Source organism: Periplaneta americana, chromosome 3, assembly GCF_040183065.1.
Source record: "Periplaneta americana isolate PAMFEO1 chromosome 3, P.americana_PAMFEO1_priV1, whole genome shotgun sequence".
Lineage (NCBI taxonomy): Eukaryota > Metazoa > Arthropoda > Insecta > Blattodea > Blattidae > Periplaneta > Periplaneta americana.
In genome coordinates, this window is record NC_091119.1 from 181,979,043 (window position 1) to 182,000,153 (window position 21,111).

General features: G+C 34.9%; 1 protein-coding gene across 3 annotated transcripts in view; it reads left to right on the forward strand.

Moving 5' to 3' along the window:
- The first annotated feature begins 3,013 nt into the window (after window positions 1-3,013).
- The window catches only part of LOC138696896 (carboxylic ester hydrolase-like), a 76,290-nt gene continuing 58,192 nt past the window's right edge, over window positions 3,014-21,111 (forward strand). Inside the window, exons 1-2 of one of the 3 annotated variants that reach the window (XR_011331484.1) lie at window positions 3,014-3,330; window positions 9,361-9,417. Coding sequence is in view for 2 of the 3 variants with exons in the window: in XM_069822367.1 (XP_069678468.1) it covers window positions 3,298-3,330; window positions 9,361-9,417 (90 nt within the window). In the remaining variant the exon portion in view is untranslated. Of the gene's footprint in view, window positions 3,331-3,531; window positions 3,672-9,360; window positions 9,418-21,111 lie in introns of those variants that run through there. The other 2 variants (XM_069822367.1, XM_069822368.1) reach the window with 2 other exon arrangements.

Below are 21,111 nucleotides of genomic sequence, written 5' to 3' on the forward strand. Positions count from 1 at the left end.
CTTTCGCTGCAAACCCAGCATTATCCAAGCTTTCCTATTTTCTGCCTTCTTCTTTGTCTCCGCATACGATCCATATACCTTAATGTCGTGTATCATCTGATATCCTCTTCTGCTTCTGCCCCGAACTCTTCTCGTTGAGGGGAAATATAATTGAATTTTGGGTCATAACGTTTATTCATTTTTTATTTTTTTTCAATTTATTATTTACTTTTCCCTCTTTATAAAATTGTATATCACATATGACTCTACTAAAATTGCATCAATTATAATTTTTTATGGAAAACTATTATACTTACTTACTGGCTTTTAAGGAACCCGGAGGTTCATTGCCGCCCTCACATAAGCCCGCCATTGGCCCCTATCCTGAGCAAGATTAATCCATTCTCTATCATCATATCCCACGTCCCTCAAATCCATTTTAATATTATCTTCCCATCTACGTCTCGGCCTCCTTAAAGGTCTTTTTCCCTCCGGCCTCCCAACTAACACTCTATATGCATTTCTGGATTCGCCCATATTTGCTACATGCCCTGCCCATCTCAAACGTCTGGATTTAATGTTCCTAATTATGTCAGGTGAAGAATACAATGCGTGCAGTTCTGTGTTGTGTAACTTTCTCCATTCTCCTGTAACTTCATCCCTCTTAGCCCCAAATATTTTCCTAAGCACCTTATTCTCAAACACCCGGAAAACTATTATAGGTAAAATAATACTCAAATCTGTAAATATGTCATTTTTTTTAAGTTCAAGGAGGTTCAAACCCGGTAAACTCCTTCCCCCCTTGCGTATACCCCTGGTCTAGCAAGCCAAGAAAATCACTGCACTGCTTCCGGGTTATTGCGTTTAATTGATTGGCAATTCCGTCTGGTTTCCGTGCTGGAGATTAGAGTTAAGTTACGAGTACAACTTGCAAAAGGTTTGGTGGACAAAGATAATACATTTTTGGAGGTTTTGCTCGGGATACTCCTATTTCCTTTGTTATTGATAATAACATTTCCATAATTTTATCGTCACAATATTCTCAGGAATTACTGGTATTTGACAGAATTCTAACATCGTCACATCACATCTGACCAGCTGCTTGAGATAGAGTTTAACGGGAGAGAGAGGTGAAATTTTGATATAATTTTTAACAAAAAATTGCATTTTCGTTTTTTCTTTGTGAGAAATGAATCAGCAATCTCCTATTTATATTTTGACCAAGTTTCAGTGCTTTGTGGCGTAGGCAGCATAAAAATTACGCCATATTAAATAGCAGCGCTTTTGAATTTGATTGGCGTGCAAGTTTGAAACGTGTTTTCTCCCACTTTTTTCAGCGCATTTCCTCATGTTCAAAGTGTAAAACCTCACACAATATTTTGATGTTGGAAACTTTTAATGTTTACTGCATGTTCTGTAAACTAGTAGCATTTTTAGACACTAATTACTTTCGAAAGTAAAAATAAAACACACTGAATGGACACTAGACATTTAAATTTCAAATTTGAATCTATTTAAAAAAATTCCCTCCACTGTTCTTTTCTAAACACATCGAGATGTAAAGTGTTCATGCATGAAATTTAAGTTTTGTAAGAGGAGATACATTTTTAAGGGGAGAGGATGGTATTTTTGATGAAAAATGACTAAATTTTCAAAAAAAAAATCTTTAAAATACTCTGTCTTATGTGTCGATCGCCATTTTTAAACTTCCTGCATTATGGATTTTTAAATCACTCGCCCACGTTTATTGTTGTTTCCGGTAAAGTAAATTTTCAAAAAAACTGTTTTTCTTTAAAATACCCTTTGATATGTGTGGAATGCATTGCATAACATTTTGTGGGTATTTGTGTCCTTATCGGATGTTGAGGCGTCATTTTTAAACTTCCTGCGCTATGGATTTTTAAATCACACGCCCGCTTTTATCGGTTTCCAGTAACTTCATTTTTTTTTGCTACATTGCCAGACAAAATGGATATAATTTCTGAACTATTAAAGATACATGCAAGAAATTTAGAACACACATTCTTTAGACTATTAGGAAACTTTTCTCTGTAACAGAATTTTGTTAATTGATTTCATTTAAAAAATACGTCCGTTTGTTTGCAAGAAAGGAAATCAGAAAATTGTTACTAAATTTTAGTTGTTTGTTTTACAAACGTAGGGACTAATATCAAAATTCTGTTACAGACGGTTTTTAGAACATACTTTTGCAAATACATTGCAAAAACTGTTTGAATCTATCTTTAAAAACGGTTTAGGTATATCGGTTTTAGTACAATCCTGCATTGGGTATATATTTTTTTCAAAATATTTTTATTTGGTTGAGTTGCCACAGCTATGAGCTCTCTACATACAAAAAATTAATAATTTACACCAAATAGGAAAAAAGTTTTAAAAAATACTATTCTCTCCCCTTAAAATGTGTAAAAACAAAATTACAAAACACCTCCACATATGCAGAACACATCACAAATGCCAACCACACCTACAGAGACATCAATACAGACATGGAAATACTGCACATCCAACCAAAAAGCCAGAAACACAACACACTAGAACAATATGAAATACATATACAGACACACAAAAACACACCCCAACGATATTCTCAACACACAACTCAATTTCAAAACACATACACTCTTTGAATAATTTCGAGGGAAAAATTGTTCCGGAGCCGGGTATCGAACCCGAGACCTTTGGGTTAACGTACCAACGCTCTACCACTGAGCTACTCGGGAACTCTAACCGACACCGATCCAGTTTTTCCCTCTATATCCACAGACCTCAAAGTGGGCTGACAACCATCAAGCAACCAACTTCGAGTGCACACTAACTCCGTGTGACTTAAATTGTGGTTTTCTGTTAACGAACAGTGACGTGTATTATGCAAATCAAGATTTCAGGTATAACTCCCTGTAAAGTTGATTTGAATAATTTCGAGGGATTGATTTGCATAATACACGTCACTGTTCGTTAACAGAAAACCACAATTCAAGTCGCACGGAGTTAGTGTGCACTCGAAGTTGGTTGCTTGACGGTTGTCAGCCCACTTTGAGGTCTGTGGATATAGAGGAAAAATTTGGATCGGTGTCGGTTAGAGTTCCCGAGTAGCTCAGTGGTAGAGCGTTAGTATGTTAAACGAAAGGTTCGATACCCGGCTCCGGAACAATTTTTCCCTCGAAATTATTCAAATCAACTTTACAGGGAGTTATACCTGAAATCTTGATTTGCGACATACACTCTTTGACTCTACACTACGAACGCACCCACACAGGAAACAAGAGGCGCCAAGACCAACAACGACCAGTTCCAAAGATGACCGAAAATAGGTCGAAGCATGTTAACAAGGTACGTTAATATTTAACACAAGAAAGTTCTTATCATGCATATTCCGATGTAAATATTAATTTTTTTTCTATTAGAATTTCTCAAGTGGTGGTAGCCAGAACGGAATTTGTTGACGTCTTAGTAATGATAACAATACGCTGAAAGCAGTTAAGAACATTGTTTCAGGGGTCCCGAAAGGCGACCTCGACAGTGGTAACTACTGAAACATTATCAGGCAACTTGTTAGATAACAGTTAGTGCTGAATTTCCGTGCAGTCTTTTTCCTGCAAAACCCGTAAGTGACGTCTAACCTAATAGACTACACAAACATATCCTATGTACAGGCTGCAAACCATAGACAGGTAAGAGACGTTATTTTAAATCCATATCATTTAAACTGGTAACAATTTAAGGTATTCATCGGTTCTAAAATGTCAGATTTCTTCAAAATTTGGTAAATAATGTTTTGCTTCATCTGGAAGTAATATATAACTTGTACCCATTATCTCAATAATTTCATAATTATTTGAGTATTTATAATTTAAGCGCCAGTGGTCTCCAACCTTTTTTGACTGACGACACATTTCACTGAACACCACGATATCGCGACACACTTATTTGTTTTTATCAAAAATAGTGATATAATAATAACAACCAGTGCTTTTCTTCTGGAGAATATTATATGAAGAGTCCACTGCAAGAATGATGGATGTCATTTGGAATACATTTTGCAGGAGAAGCAATTGAAAGTTTGAAATGCTTAGCGCTCAAAGCTTAACCGTGATTTTCCGATCATTACTGGACAATGACTATCAGTGTTAAAGCCATATAACTCTCTATGTACATTCTATATGTCTTAAGCTATGCATTGACAGTCTTTGTTCATTTTCGACAAGAAAGTGACATCCATCACTCTTGCAGTGGACTCTTCGTATTTTATAGTGGACGAGGAGGTGGTTACTGTTCACTGCACGGAAATTTTGTCGTTTTCAACCTCCTTATCGTCCAACTAAGACTTTGGAGGTCTAAACGGAATTCAAAGAAAAATAGTATTAAAATATAGTTATTGACACATATTTCGGTTCTGTGATAAAAAAATGTAACAAAAAGGTACCAGCGTGTCATTCCAGAGCGTTCCGTTAGAAAAGAGCACTTACAACAATTTCTACGTAATGTCGGACATCCAGTATTACAAATAGGTCGATGTTAACACGCAATTGAAGATTCTAAAAAAAAAGCAGCAATTGAGTGGCATTAGAAAACAAAACAAAGGTATTTGTCAAAAATCAAAACCTGTCTATGCCGTATGTCCGATAAAAGATTTTTATTATCGTTTTTGGAAATGCACCTATTTAAATTAATGTGAAGTCTGTGCTTGGTGGTTGCATAGAGTTTCTCTATACGTGGCCTTATGATTGACAAGCTTACACGTATATCATCTTCGAGATACAGCAGTCTGTTACTTTGTTTAGAGTTCACTATTTTCATGGTAGAAAATGCTGATTCACATAAGTATGACGTTGAAAACGACAGTTCTAAATGTCTTTTTAGTTTATTCGGCACCACAGACTGTTTTGACAAAACATTTTCACATATAAGACACTCGGGATTTTGTTTATATTAATGTCCACGCCACGTAAAACCATATTGAAAGTATTCATCACTATAATATTAATTTACGAAACGCAGTACGTTTTTGCGAACCCTGAAGAGAACTTTCGCTCACATTATTTGAATTAGCACTGCTGTCATCTAACCCAGAACTTAATTCAGATTGTGTTTTTTTAATTAAAAATTTATCCATAAAAATCTAAATAAAGCACTTTTGATAAAACAATCGCACTATCTGTTCTAACGATTCTAGGCTCTGACTATTACTAAGTGAGGAGAGTAAACGAATTACTAAGCTTTGTTTACTTTCATTAGAATTATTGCAGGAAGAAAAATTAAACTAAGCATTGTTGGAGGTGTTTCACATTTCATTGGTAAAGTCTGTCTCAAAATAAAATATACCATATCAAAGACTTCGTTGTAAACAAAAATACGTTGCAATATGACTTTCTGGATGGCATAACATTTATTTTTCAATTCCAAAATTTCGCGACACACTCCATGGGGCTGTGCGTCACACTGGTTGGGAACGCCTGCCTTACGCCATCTTCAGTGTCTGTTTTCTCCTATTTCACATTTTCCGACATTTATTATCCTTCCGACGAAAAAAAGTAGACGTCTTCTATTCGGACAAAAGACTTCATTGAGGTGCCAAATTAAAGCTTAAACATGTGGCTATGTTGTAAACTAAAATTATTATTTTCAATCGATTACAATTATTTTATTCCATAAATATATAAATATATATTTTTTCTAAAGTGCTTCTATAATGTGGTATATATTTTGAATTGTTCAAGATAAATAAATAATTTCGATATGTAACATTCTCCATTACGTAGGGGATCATTTTTGCGAAAGAATGTTTGCCCGGGTCAATTTCTAATAGAGTTAGGTCGGTCCAAAATTTTATTAAAATTAAAAAAAAAAAAAAAATTCTTTAGGCCCCAAATTCGATTTTCAAGTTTGAATTATATAAATTTCTTACTTTACAACCAAAAACCATGTTACCAAAATTTGAAAGACATGAAGGGAAAAATTTCGATTTTTTCCCTAAGAGTCGATGAATACCCTAAAGAGTGAAGACAGTTTACTTAATAATTGAAATATAGGTGCGCCTACTCGTAATGAAGGATCTGCTTTGTTTAGTAAACAATATAACCATATTTTTATAAATGTCACCGACAATGCTTCAGAATAAATATGTTTGATACATATTATATTTGTTGAGAACCAAAATGTTGCGTTCTTAAGTCGCAGAATATCAGGAAGTTAGGAAATAAAGCACATATTCAGAAAATAATGTCTAGAGTTCTTACAGCGAAGTATGTCTTGATAAAGAAAAATTTAGTTAAAGAACAAGTATAGTGACTCGAATAAAATTTTAGTTTTCTTGTCTTTTATTTAAAAAAAGGCTATATGTAGCCTACATTTCGTAATGAAAGAAATAAGCAACATATTGCGTTGTTGACTTTTCACGTAAAACCAACATGTTTATTCGCCCCTGGTGGCGTGATTTGGGTTGCCTATTCAAAGAATATGGACGGTGTTTCTTGGACAGCCTGTATATTCTGGAAGTAACGGAGGCGGTAGCCGGAAAAAGGGCCCATAAGCAAAAGTATTGTTTCGAGAAAACATTGATTGAAATATTTATTTGTATGTCATTGTGATTTGGATGCACTTTTATCAAGATAACAATTTTCATACTGTTACAATATTATTTGTCTACAAGATTTTGTTAAATAATACATTCCGACTTTAATAGTGTTGATAAAAAAATATATTTTATTGAAGCATTTTATAGGCCCTTTTTCCAGAGAACGAGTTTATTTTATCAAAATACTTTCAATATGATTATATTTTAGTAGAAATTTAATATCAGCATTGAACGGCGCACATTACAGAGGTTTACAATTTCATAATCATTTTAGTAAAATTATATTTCTTACATTATATCTTGTAGTTACGTCATAAATTGTACCGAATATGTAAGAATCAAGAATACAGATTACAGGTTATTTAATATTAATCTAGAATGGATTCATACTCAGTGCAGTTTACACTTTAGTGCACATACTGGATGGACTCACACTCACTTTGAGAATAATTTTCATTGATGTTTTCTTCCAATGCAACTTTGCCCTCTTCAATAATCTTGTCAAGTCAACTATTTGAAATATTTTTTGTACTTCACATTCAGTTTTTCACCAGTCTTTCTTTGTAATAATCACAGAATAACCCAAAGAGAATCTTGACATTTAGCTTTTGGGTGTTTACAATAGTGGATCTTGCTATGTGGAATCGATTGTAGATGTAACTGCAGTAAATCACATTATATTATTGTTCATTTTATATGGTCTGTTTTCATGAGAATCCCTTTTTTCCTCAAATGTTTCACCTTTTAATATTTTCCCTTGTATTATTCTCAGTTCTTTGGCAGAAATTTTGAAGATTCCCAAAATCATTTGACGACACACCTCTTACTGAACCCACTTCGACGCAGAGAATATCTCCTTGTATTTTCACGACTTACTTTTGGATTTTAAGTTACATTTACGACTAGCAGATTTTTTTGTAACAAGCTTGCCACTGTAGCATCCTGCAGTAACTTTATTTGCCCACTGTAAAATATTTCGAAGAGATCTTCTTCTTCATCAGCAGTGAACTTGGAGAAACATTCCTTCTGGCAGCAGAGGTAACGGGTGAAAAAACGTACCTTTAACAATAGCACCTTTACAAGTTACATACGTAATACAGTGAAACCTGTTCAAGACGGGAGTGACATGGTCCTAATTTTTTTCCGTTCTGGACAGGTTTCCGTATTATTCAGGTGTGACATTAAAATGGAATATTTTGTCATTCATATACATGAAAAACGAAATGGCATGCCGCAAACTGCAAGAAGTACAAAATATTCCTATTAAGGCTCATCACATTAAATCCGCTTTCTGTCGCTTATTACGTTGGTGAATCATCTTGATTACAATCTCATTTTCTGTATAAATATTATCGTAACTCACTCATTAGTCATTAAACATTACTAAAGTTTACTAATCTCATTCTATTTAACATCTAACACTATACTCTAATACTGTACTGCATATCACTGCACATTATTAATTAACTGGACTAGAAGCCTTGAATTCTGGTTTATTTAATTTCTTTCGCAGTTCAATAGCTTGCTTTGCAGAACAGATCCAGAAATTGGCTTGTTCTTTGAAAGGTCATGAAGAACCCACTCCCACAACAGTTCATTTATTTTCACATAAACAGTCGCTTTCTGGTTCCTTTTGTGTCACCAATATTGGCCGCACGCCACTCACTCATTATGATCTTTATTTTTTAAAATGTCACACCTGAGTTTTCCACAACTGTACTTCGATATTATTTCACATAGACTTTGTTTCTAATTTTCCTTTATGTCGATAACTTTTACTTCATCACTTAATGTTAATGCTACATTTTATGCAACTTTTTTTTACCTGGAAATGACTACACTTGCGCTCTGTTTAGCTATGACAGTATACGGGTGTGAAGCATTGAAAATCTTTGAAGGGACTCCTCTGCCTAGTCAACAGGGTAATAAAATTTGTGACCGACAGGCCAACACACCCTCGTACCCTCTAGAATTTTGAAAAGAAAACTTGTTTTTATCTTAGTGACCTACATATTTCGTATATTCCTTGAAATTACGCGCTGTTTCGAAATATAGTTACAAAATTTAGTGTGTGTCCAAAATATTGTTTCCGTTTTGAACAGTAGCAGACAGTTTCCGTTTCCGCGTTGGACAGTTTCCGTTTTATTCAGGAAAAATTACACATAATACACACAAATTTCGCCGGGACCAATAAATTGTTCCGAAAAAGACAGGATTCCGGATTATTCAGGTTCCGATTTGAACAGGTTTCACTGTATATTGTTTATTCATTTTTCTGTCTTCTCGTTTCAAGTTCATTTTCATGTCCTGTCTCCTCTTTTTCGTTTACGTCCATTTCTTTCCATTTTGAAGCAATTCAGATCGCACACAGATCACAACTGCTACACACAACAAAATTATACTGCTTGCAGTGCCTGCCTCAAACTGACTGTGTTCATGTTTGCTGCATTCCACAACTACGCAAGAGTGCATGGGTTCATTCAATTAGCTACCGTGTCCTCTGTTTACAAGATATTGAAACGAAACTACATAAGCAAGTAGATTTTAACACGGAGAATCGAATTAAACATTCTCCCGAAAAAGGGCCTATAGACCCATGGCCCCTTTTCCGGCTACCGCCTCAATTGCAATAGAAAGGGACCGCTGAAATCACAGACGCAGGTTTAATTTGACTTTCACTATATATATTTTATTATTGTAGAACTGCGAGTAGAATATAATTATTTATGTTATTTTATGGATTTTTATTTCGAAATAAGTCTAAACTTCGCTTTTTTTTTTTACAGGCGGAGATGTTACTCGCCATTTTGAGCATAATCTTTCTGGCTGTGCTACGCACTACGGTATGCAATAACTAACTGAAATCGAATATAGGGCATTTCATTAAGTTTATTATGATATAATATGATATGATATGATATGATCTTTTGAAATTCAAAAAATTATCTCGCAAATTCTTAAAGATTCCCTGCAGATTATACAATTTCATTTATACCACTTAGAAGGCCTTAATTAAGGATATGCTAATTTTAAATAAATATTTTATTTATAAGTATAATTTTATAGTAATTTTCTAAGATTTTATTTTATAATTGATAATGGTGCATAATTATTACATTTTATTTTTATAACACTATTCATATTTAATTATATTCTGGATCCTAGTGGTCATCTTTAATTAAGGCCGGACGAGTTATCTCTCTCTCTCTCTCTCTATGATATGATATAGCCAACTTTACAATTCATACTTATGATGGACCTTTACATTATTGATTTTCGATCCACCATCACTTCAATATATACCCTCATACCACCTTTGTTCATCGATTATTATTATTATTAACACCCTAGCCCTTTTTTTTCACCATCCAGCTTTATTTTATACCCCATTGTTTTGTGTTAATATATTCATTTACCAAGTCTTTCCCGTTTAATTCCTAGCCTTCTATTCTAACTACACTTCTATCTATCCTCTTCTATTCTCTTTCATACCTAGACTGTCTCCCTCCCATTTCTCGCGTTCCTGTTAAATATTGTACATACCTTTCATTAGGCCTAATTATTTGCATTACTTTTATTCTCGATTCCAAAATCCACCTAGGCCTGCTCTTATGCATTCTTCCCCAGCTGTTTTCTCCTAAATTATTTGTATACAACAAATATTGTTGTATTTCACAACACTTACATTACTAATTATTTCCCTATTATTAGAGTGGCCGGCGTCAATAGGAGAAAAGTTTTCCGGACTATGAGGCCGTGGTCCGTTGGTTGTGTGACCAAACGTTTCGTTCACTGGACGGCACGCGCAGTAGAACCAGGGTTGCCAGATATAGAAAACACAATCGTCGTACCAACTTATGAAAAATGTCGTACTTCAGCATAAAACTGTCGTACATTTCTCACCTTACTATTTTTATAGATAGAGTGTACAAACATATTTCACAGTACACTAAAATAAAGTGATTCATAGGCCTACTTATAATAAAATTATACCAGCAAATTTTTGTTCAAATGAAGAATATTACTAATTATTTTTCACATTCACAGTGACATTTTAACATTCAAACACATCATCATTTCTTCACCGACACTGCCAACTCCGTAAAGCATGCACGATGACGCTTGGTCAGAAACAACATTATTATACCGAAAGTCAGCAGAAACTTGTCTTTGGCCAGCGCGACGGAGATATTTAGGCTAATATTAATCAATGCTTCATCTGATATTTACATCAAATTAATCCACCAGTAGTCCACTCAAATCCGACACCGCTATAATATAGGCTCGTTCAGACTTCTTAAATCCTACTGCGGTACTGTTCCATTGATTTTTTAGTATGTTATTTTACGACGCTTTATCAACAGCTTAGGTTATTTAGCGTCTGAATGAGAGATGAAGGCGATAATGCCGGTGAAATGAGTCCGGGGTCCAGCACCGAAAGTTACCCAGCATTTGCTCATATTGGGTTGAGGGAAAACCCCGAAAAAAAAACCTCAACCAGGTAACTTGCCCCGACCGGGAATCGAACCCGGGCCACCTGGTTTCTCGGCCAGGCGCGCTAGCCGTTACTCCACAGGTGTGGACTGTTCCATTGATAAAAGACTTCCATTTCAGAATATAAGGAAGATATCAGATCTCTGAACTCGTATTACTTTGACATAACCGCGCAATACAATGAAATCTAGAGCTGAAGATGACCAATTATGACTTGCATGCCAAGCGTAGTCACCATATCGATTTTCAAAACATCTTTTATACTTTAAAACATTTTTTTATATTAGTCAACGACATACTCAATGAAGAAAACTTGTCTAAAAAGGGACGAATTAACTTTTGATTTTCTTTTAATTATAGATCAATAATTTTCTTCATTCATTAAAATAGTCGTACAAAATAGCATACGACATAGAGTTCGGTCGTACCTCGTACAATTAGTCAAAACAGTCGTATGCGTACGACTATAGTCGTACATCTGGCAACCCTGGGTAGAACCAGCCGCACCAGCAATCTACACCACTGAAGATGTTCACCGCAGCAGTGAACGAAACGTTTGGTCACACAACCAACGGACCACGGCCTCATAGCCCGGAAAACTTTTCTCCTATTTCCCTACTATTCTATCCTCTTTTTATTCACATACTTATCCCTTTCTCTTCGCTCCTACTCCCTAATTCCCTCTCTCATTTGCTTCTTTCCGTATACTTATATCTAGAATACTCCTACTTCGATGAGATTTTTATACTCATTTTGGCTCAAAGAGGAAGAATTCTTTCTATTAATATTTTGTGATGAATAATGACAAATTTTCAATCCATCTTACCTTTGTTTATTAAAATATCTGTATTATAACTTGTATAGTTTTCTTTTCGCCTGGATAAAACTAACATAAGTCATGTTGTGGCCCTGATGAAGTTGCCTGAATTAAATTTGGCTCCTGAGAGGTACTAAGTTGGCCAACCTCGGTCTATACCTTTGAAATTATCCTGGGAGTAGATTATTAATAGTCAAGGCGAATGTTTCTATTATTAAATAATGTCATACGATTTATTTTTCTGCTCAGTAAAATCTAGAATTCTAGATGGAATGCAGATATAAAATAACAGAAGAAGATACAATTTAACAAAGATTTAATGAAATAGAACACGGATACTGTCGGCTTTCTCATAGTGATAAGAGGAGCTGTTAAGTAATTGCTATGGAAATATTGTGAACTGAATGTAACAAGAATTGAAGTAATGAGTAAATTGTGATGGAAGTGTTCTGATGTTCTGAAAAAAGTTCTAACAGCACTTTCAATATTTGAAGACCACAGGGGAAAAACGTCCAAGCATCCAAAATTATCGATTTTCTGTTTTAGATGTCATGTAATTGCTCAGATAGTGTATATTTGTGTAGTTTAACGGTACAAAATAAGAATCTTATAGTCCAAAGAAATTTGAAGAATGCTAAGCCAAAGACAGTACATAGTACATACAATACTCCTACCTAACTGGCCGCCAGCAGCGTGTTGTCTTTAATAATCGGTTCTCCTCCTGGCAGACAGCAGAGTCAGGATTTCCCCAGGGTTCGGTATTGGGTCCATTGCTTTTCTGTCTCTATATTAACGATATCGCCAAGTCATTTAAATATTGCAGATATATTTATGCAGATGACGTTCAATTATACATTTCCGCCAGTCCTGATACACTAAGTGACTGTATTAATAGACTCAATAAAGATCTCGAATCCGTTTCATCTTAGTCTCAACAATTCGGACTTAACTTAAATACAGATAAATCACAGGCTATCTTATTTTCGAATAAAAGATTAATCCCCGATATTAATAAGCTGAACCTTCCTCCTGTGACTCTGAATAAAGCGATCATTCCATTCAGTTCAACTGTAAAAAACCTGGGAGTTCATTTTGAATCTAACCTTACCTGGGACACGCATATCAAACACACATGCAAGAAAGTATTTGCCACCTTTCACTCATTAAAAAGATTGTACCACTATCCAGCTAAATTAAAGCAGACGCTTGTACAGACTCTTATTATGCCTCATTTCGATTATTGTGACGCTTTATTCAGTGATCTCAGGGCGGATTTATCCCAGAAACTGCAACGTGTTCATAATGCGTGTGTTCGTTTCATTTCTAATGTCCGCTACTACGATCACATTTCGCCTTCTTTCGATAAATTATTGTGGCTCAGGTTAAATGAGAGGAGAAAGTTACATTCCCTTTCTCTCTTATACCGAATTTTGCACACCTCTGCTCCCTCTTACTTATTTGTCCGATTCCACAATCTTTCTCGCTATGATAACTTAAATAACAATATGATAACACGCTAGAAATACCACTCCACACATCATCTCTTTATTCTTCATCTTTCACTGTTGCTACTTCTCGTCACTGGAATTCTCTGCCGCCTGAAGTCAAGGGCTGCCGAACTTTAATTTCCTTTAAATGTAAATTAGAAAAATATCTTATGATGAGTTGCCAGACCTAACGCGTTTAATGGAATGTGTTCCACTGTATTTATTTTTATTTTTTTTGTTTCTTATTTTTATTAACTAAATAGTGTTTATTTATAACTTAACCCTTCCTAACCCAAATTAAATTTACAAGCAATTCATGTTGAAACAAATAGCTGTATTAGGACCAATTCAGTGACCAAGTTACGGGAGTGGCAACATTTGAAACAAAACTATATTGATGAAAATGCATTGAAATAGAAGTTATCCAGCAAAATTTACCTTCATATGTAACACACAAGTATATAAATGCTATAAAGTTAATTATTGCCATATGGTATCTATAGGTAAGAAAGGGTTAACGCCAATATGTATCCCACTGTGTTTTTTTATTATTAATCTATTTATTGTGTACTTTTTATTCAATTGTCGGTTTCTGGTTTAATTATGTAAATCCTACTTAATTGTAATCTAATACTAATATGTATACTAATGCGTTTATTTTTATTTTTAACTTACTGTGTACATTTTTTAAATTGAATTATCGGCTTCTGTTTTTATGTCATTCATATTTGATTCTAACAACATTAATATGTATTTCACTATGTTTATTTTTATTTAATGAAGTAAATTTGATGTTACTACCTCTTTTGATCTCATTATGTACCTAAATTGTATCAGTATGTAATTACTTAATTCCGATCCAGTTTTATGTTCAACTGTGTAAGCTAGTTTTAATCCTGGTTGAGTGTAAGAGATGGCCTTACGGCCTTAACTCTGCCAGGTTAAATAAAGCCATTATTATTATTATTATTATTATTATTATTATTATTATTATTATTATTATTATTATTATTATTATGGGTCTCGAAACTTTCATCTTGCTCTCCTGTAAAAACAGTAAAAAGTGACTTATCAAGTTTTTCCCCTGTGGTTTTCATTTGTGAGTTGGAAGAGGGGAATGGAGGTACTCATTAACTTTAAACTGGCACTGGACTACCGATACCCTCCTGCTGGCGAAACCCGGTGGGGGGGGGGAACTAGATACCAGAATTAAAAAAAAATAGGTTAACTATAATTTTATTAGATCTACTAGTGAATAATTATAGCATATAACTTACGAATTTATTCAAAGACAAAACGCATTTTATGATTAAAGTATTATATTGATATGATTGTATAGAGTGGACAGTAAGTAATGTCATTAATTTCAGGGGGTTATTCTTTGAGATATTTCAAACAAAAAAATTTAATACAATTTTGCTCATTTTTTGCTTCCCTTTCGAGATAAAAAGTGTTTTATATTAAATATTTCACAGAGTGTTTTGGGATCGACATTGATTGAATTTCCAATAGTCTAAGTCAATTTAAGAGAGCTGTGTATTATGATAATAAATGACTGAAAGAATTTCAGTTTTGTCATTTAAATGTGCAGAAATTTTGATCCCAACAAAATAACATTGAGAAATTCCTTTTTAGAACAAAAAGTTACTTTTGTTCTGATTAAATTTCTGCACATTTAAAGGACAAAACTAAAATTCTTTCAACCATCTATTGTCATATTACACTGCTCTCTTAAACTGACTGCGCATATTGGGAATTCAATCAATGATTTTCCCAAAACACGCTTAGGATATTCCATATAAAACAATTTCTATCTCGAGAAAAAACGAGTAAAATTGTATAAAACGTTTGTGCCAGATCGTGCGTATTTGCTTGGTTTCCGCACAAAACCAATCCGCGGAAAGTCTAAAATTCCACATTCAGTATTCCCAACCTAACACACATAACAATTTCCCTCTTCTTACCGATTAAGTGCATATTGATTTTACTGCTTTAGGCTTTTAACATATTATTTCTAGAGACGTTCAATATAGTAATAATTATAAATTGGAAACTTACCACTGAAATTTCACCTAAATTCCACTGTTAATTATTGTTTTTAAATATTTGCAAAAATTAAGTAAACTCTACAACTCCACTAAAGTTACTGCATTCGTGATGCAAGTAACATTAAGGAAGCCGTGAAAAAAATCAACAAGATTCCAGACTCACCATTAGACTGGGGGAAAAGAAGACAGACGTATATCACGGCCTGCTGGAGTATAGTAAACACAGAAACCATTTTAAAGCAACAATGTTGAAGATAGATATTTCTGTTTTGCAAATTTGCCGTCATTGAACAGAAACCAAGATGGAGATTTCATTGGAACTAATTAGAAATTCCTCTTTCAGGTATGTAATAAACGATCTTCGCACAAAATAATGTACGATACACGAGCCGTATGTTTTTTTTTCAATTCTCGGAGATTAAAAAAGCTCAACTACGTTTCGCTTTTTCAAACTTTTCCTCGAACATGAAAACTTCAACATACCGCTCTTGTAACGCATATTACTATTTTGTTTGAAATATCGGTATCTCAAAGAATAAACTCCCAGAAATTAATGACATTACTTACGATTCACCCTGTATGGCATAACATTATCTTCTATTTTAATTTAATTTTTCTTTTTCCTATTTAAAAAAACTGTGTAAATAATTAGTTTCTAATGAATATGCATTTATACTTGTGTTATTTAGAAATGCTAGTTAGGAATTAATTACATGATGTAGCTATTTATGGCATACATACTTTTAAAACGAAATTTCACCACGAACACTATACCATTATTTCAGACCTTATCATAGCCTTCTTTTACCTCCAATACTTCGGCCTAGACACCATTAACTACACTATCAGTCACAGTTGCTGCACTTTCTACGGTAATCAGAGGAGTACCTTGGCGATATAGGCCCATAATATCGCAAACTGTATTAAACAAAATTGGGACTGTATTGCTTCCTGGGGAATAACATCACTGCAAGAAAAGTTCTACTAATTCTAGGAATCAAGCACAAATGTTAAACAAAAACTGAACTGCTCTTCATCGTTTGTTTCGTTGCAAATTATAGCATGCTTCATGCTTTCTGACAAAGAAATGTCTCATGACAGCAATTCATTTAGAAAATTATTATTTATGTGTCGAAGTCTCGTTCTGAGCACTGTTTTAGTTCTTGGGAGTCCTCATATCTTAATTATAGTAAGGCAAGTCCTTGGAATTGTTTGTGTCACCGGCATGTCCACTTAAAGCAATACTTTGAGTAGATAGATGACGCAGGTGATGAAGAAATAGTTTTAGATAAGCATATACGACTATATCTTCCATTTTGCTCAATATTAATTTTATATTTTGCTGAGTATGTTTAAGTTATTTCGTAAACAGTTGAACGTCATAATTAGATATCTGCACATAATCACCTTATGTGAAGAAGGACCAACACATAGGCACATTGTCCTGCGTGTTGACGTTATCTATAGTGCTATTGGAAAGACCTGGAAGCGTTATCTCGACACATATGGAGTAGCAGACAGGACTCAAGAAAGTCGTCCGAAAGTAACCACTCAAGCTGAAGACAGGTATTTGGGGCATATACTGTACTCCAACCACGAGAAAGTCTCAGGGAAATGAGACGCAGCGGGTAATGCTGCGAATGAATGTTGATGTCATAAGGTCACACACGTGGGTATTCGTATCTCTATTGGCTAGCTCTCACAGCACAAACGACAACACTGATACAAACATATTTGTGCGAGATCGTGCGTATTTGCTTGGTTTCCGAACAAAACCAATCCGCGGAAAGTCTAAAATTCCACATTCAGTCTTCCCAACCTAACACACATAACAATTTCCCTCTTCTTACCGCTTAAGTGACATATTGATTTTACTGCTTTAGGCTTTTAACATATTATTTCTAGAGACGTTCAATATAGTAATAATTATAAATTGGAAACTTACCACTGCAATTTCACCTAAATTGCACTGTTAATTATTGTTTTTAAATATATGCAAAAATTAAGTAAACTCTACAACTCCACTAAAGTTACTGCATTCGTGATGCAAGTAACATTAAGGAAGCCGTGAAAAAATCAACAAGATTCGAGACTCATCCAAGACAGACGTATATCACTGCCTGCTGGAGTATAGTAACACAGAAAACATTTTAAAGCAACAATGTTGAAGATAGATATTTTTGTTTTGCAAATTTGCCGTCATTGAACAGAAACCAAGATGGAGATTTCATTGGAACTAATTAGAAATTCCTCTTTCAGGTATGTAATAAACGATCTTCGCACAAAATAATGTACGATACACGAGCGGTATGTTTTCTTTCAATTCTCGGAAATTAAAAAAGCTCAACTACGTTTCGCTTTTTCAAACTTTTCCTCGAACATGAAAACTTCAACATAGGCCTACCGCTCTTGTAACGCATATTACTATTATACTACCCTAGTTACAAAATTAGATCACTGTTAATCTCCTGGTCTTTTAATCTCTCCATATAGGAAATAACATATGCAGGAGAGCGCATGGTTTTTAAACTGACGTTATAACGGTAATATATTATCTATCTACTTCGCTCCAATAGATGACGCAATAGTCAGTACATTCCTTTCACGGTTGATCTCCTGGTTGGAGAACAGTAGTTCGTAGGGAGCCAAGAACCATTGCATCAGAGCTACGAAGTGCTTTCCTTCGGATTACTGGGAAGCACATAAGCACCCAGACAATCAGAAATCGTCTTCACGGGATGAACATGCATGCAAGGCACCCATGGCGTATACCTCCACTCAATCGCCATCGTCGCCCAGTTCGTTTTCGATGGGCAAGTGAGCATCAGAGATGGCAGCAAGAGAGATGGAGTTCCGTACGAATGCACAGATGAGACAAGAATTTGTCTAAGATCTGATTGAGGAAGAGTTCAATCTGGAGTTATGCATCCCGCGCTCGCCATCCCGTAGAATAAGGCGAGAGGTGGAAGTATAATGTTTTGGGCAGGCATAATGCATGGCTTACAAACACCCCTAGTGCCCATGATAAGCAATATGACAGCAGTAAAATATTGGGGAGAGATTGTCCAAAGTCTTGTCATGCTCTATAGCAGTGATCGCCAAAAGCTGTGTCGCGACACATGCCCCTGCCTCTACTCAAGCGTATCATACCCCCACCCTCTGTTTACAGCCTTCACTTCGATATAATTAAAGACATTTATCAGCAGCGGACGTACACATGTAATGTTACAAGTGTGTAGGATAATATGTTTCGATGTCTTTTCGAAAACAGATAATAAGTAAAATCTTAATTTTAAGGAGCATGGGAGGAAAAGTATTTATTTTGTGCAGATGGCAAAAATATGAGATACTTAATCTGTTGTAACATTTTAAATGAAGTATAAAAGAACAATGTACGTTGTCATTATTTTTCTTGTTATGAAGACTACCACGCCCTTACCTGTAACTTGAATATTTCATTAATAAACGAACAATAAAAAGTACCGGCTTCTATGTCTTAATCGGGGTAAAATACTTCCACGTTTTTTCTCGATTTATGTAGTGTAATTTGAATATTTCATTAATAAATAAACAATAAAAAGTATCGGCTTCTATGTCTTAATCGGGGTAAGATACTTCGACGTTTTTTGAAGTATGTAATTTACAACTTCGTGATCACCCTGGTACGTTTTTCTAATTTCAAATGAGGCATTGCCATGGGAAAGGTCGTAACTGCCAAAAATTCGAATTTTTAGGTTTTTCATTGAGAAGGTAGTAAATGGCCATGCCAATGGCACAGAGAAGGTAGTATGTCCGTATGTAATGAAATGAAGTTGGAAACGTAGTCACTAGATGTTCTAAGTTATATTTATGTGCACAGCTGTTGGCGCGGAGAAGGTAGTAACTCCTTTTAGAACATCAGAGTGTGTCTAGACAAATATGGGCTGATAATTGTGCAGGGCAGAATAAGAATCGGATGATTCTAGTGGTCCTGATTTACATTATTGCCAAGAAACATTTTGATTCAGTGGACTTGAAATTCCTGGTTTCAGAACATTCCTACATGCCATGTGATAGGGAATTTGGCATCATAGAGAAAAGAGAAAAAAAAAGATGCAAGACTATGGTTCCAGAAGAGGTAAGGCCTAATAATGTGAGAATGATGAAGGATGAGGACTTCTTCGACTTTTCTGCAGAATGTGACAAGTTTTTGAATACAACTCCTATCAAAATCAGCACCCTCAACTGGATTAGACTTTCAAGAGCTGATTTTCCTCTAATAAAAACAAGACAGTCATTTAATGACCTTGAAATGTGGACAGAGCACAGGATTTTTAAGAAAGGACAGTCATTAACGTCAATCACTAACTTGTAGTGCTTGCAACGCCTTGAAAGAAGACCAGTCGTCCCTGATGCCAAAATGAGAGACTTGTTATCTATGTTAGACTCCTCGATGAAAAGTATCATGCATTTTACCGAAAAATTTGTGCATGTATAAAAAACGTTAATTCTCAGTTTGTCTAAGGAGAGATTTCAATGTTGTATTTTCATAAAATAGGATTTCACAGATAAATCTGTGCAAGACTTTTCGAATTTCATATGTAACACAAACATGAGTGTATGCCTTTCATTTAAAGCAGTTTCTGTAATAATGTAAGTGAGAAAGTATTCATGAATTTGTTTTTTGCTTCCCCTGAAAAATTTTGTTTTTGGCAGTTACTACCTTTCCCATGTCAGCGCCTCAAATATCTGCTGATGTAAAGTGCACGTTCATTTTATGGAAAATAAGAAAATAAATTTATTTTATTTTATTAATAATACAAAAAAAAAATAAATAGGAGGATAAACAATTAACATGGAAAAAAGTGTGTATAGTTAATAAGTAGAAGAATATTATATTACTTTTGTCTTTTGGTCACAGTCCGTCTCTGCATTGTTATTCACTGCATTGTCTGAGGAGATACCCACTCCACCCCTCTACCTGCGATAGTGGTGCGCGGGTTGCATTTCTATTACGTCACAATTTCGTGGTATTTGGCAACCACTGCTCTATTGGGAACATTTTGGTGAAGATTTTATCTTTCAAGATGACAATGCCCAGCCACATCGAGGAAGATACGTAAATGATCGAATTCAGGCCGCTGGAATAATTCGTATGCAATGATCTGCTTACTCTCCGGATATGAATCCCATAGAACATGCTTGGGACTAGCTAACAAATGCCATTCGCCATCGTGAACCACCTGTTCAAACCCTCCACGAGCTCAGAGAGGTTGCGATTCAGGAATGGGATCGTCTAGATCAGCGGTACACAACCCGCGGCCCGCCACTATGTTTGCTGCGGCCCGATAGTAAAGTTTCAAATTTAAAATTTAATAAAATATTTGATGAGACTTGTATTATTAATTACTATAAATTACAGTAATCACTAGACTTCGTGGAATTGCCACGAGACTCGTAAGGTTTACTGCGCACGCGTTATGGACTGTATGAGAAGGGGGCGTGCAACGGATGGAGTATGCCTCTGATGTAAACACTGAGCAGTATACTGCGGTTACAATAAAACCTGTATCCTGCATTCAAGAAATATAATGAATGATCATTGAAGTAGGAAATGTCTAAACAAGTAAATACACAATCATTTTGTAGTGAGATATATTAACTCTTAAAATTTAATGTAATATACTCACATCATCCTTGAATATGTGCATT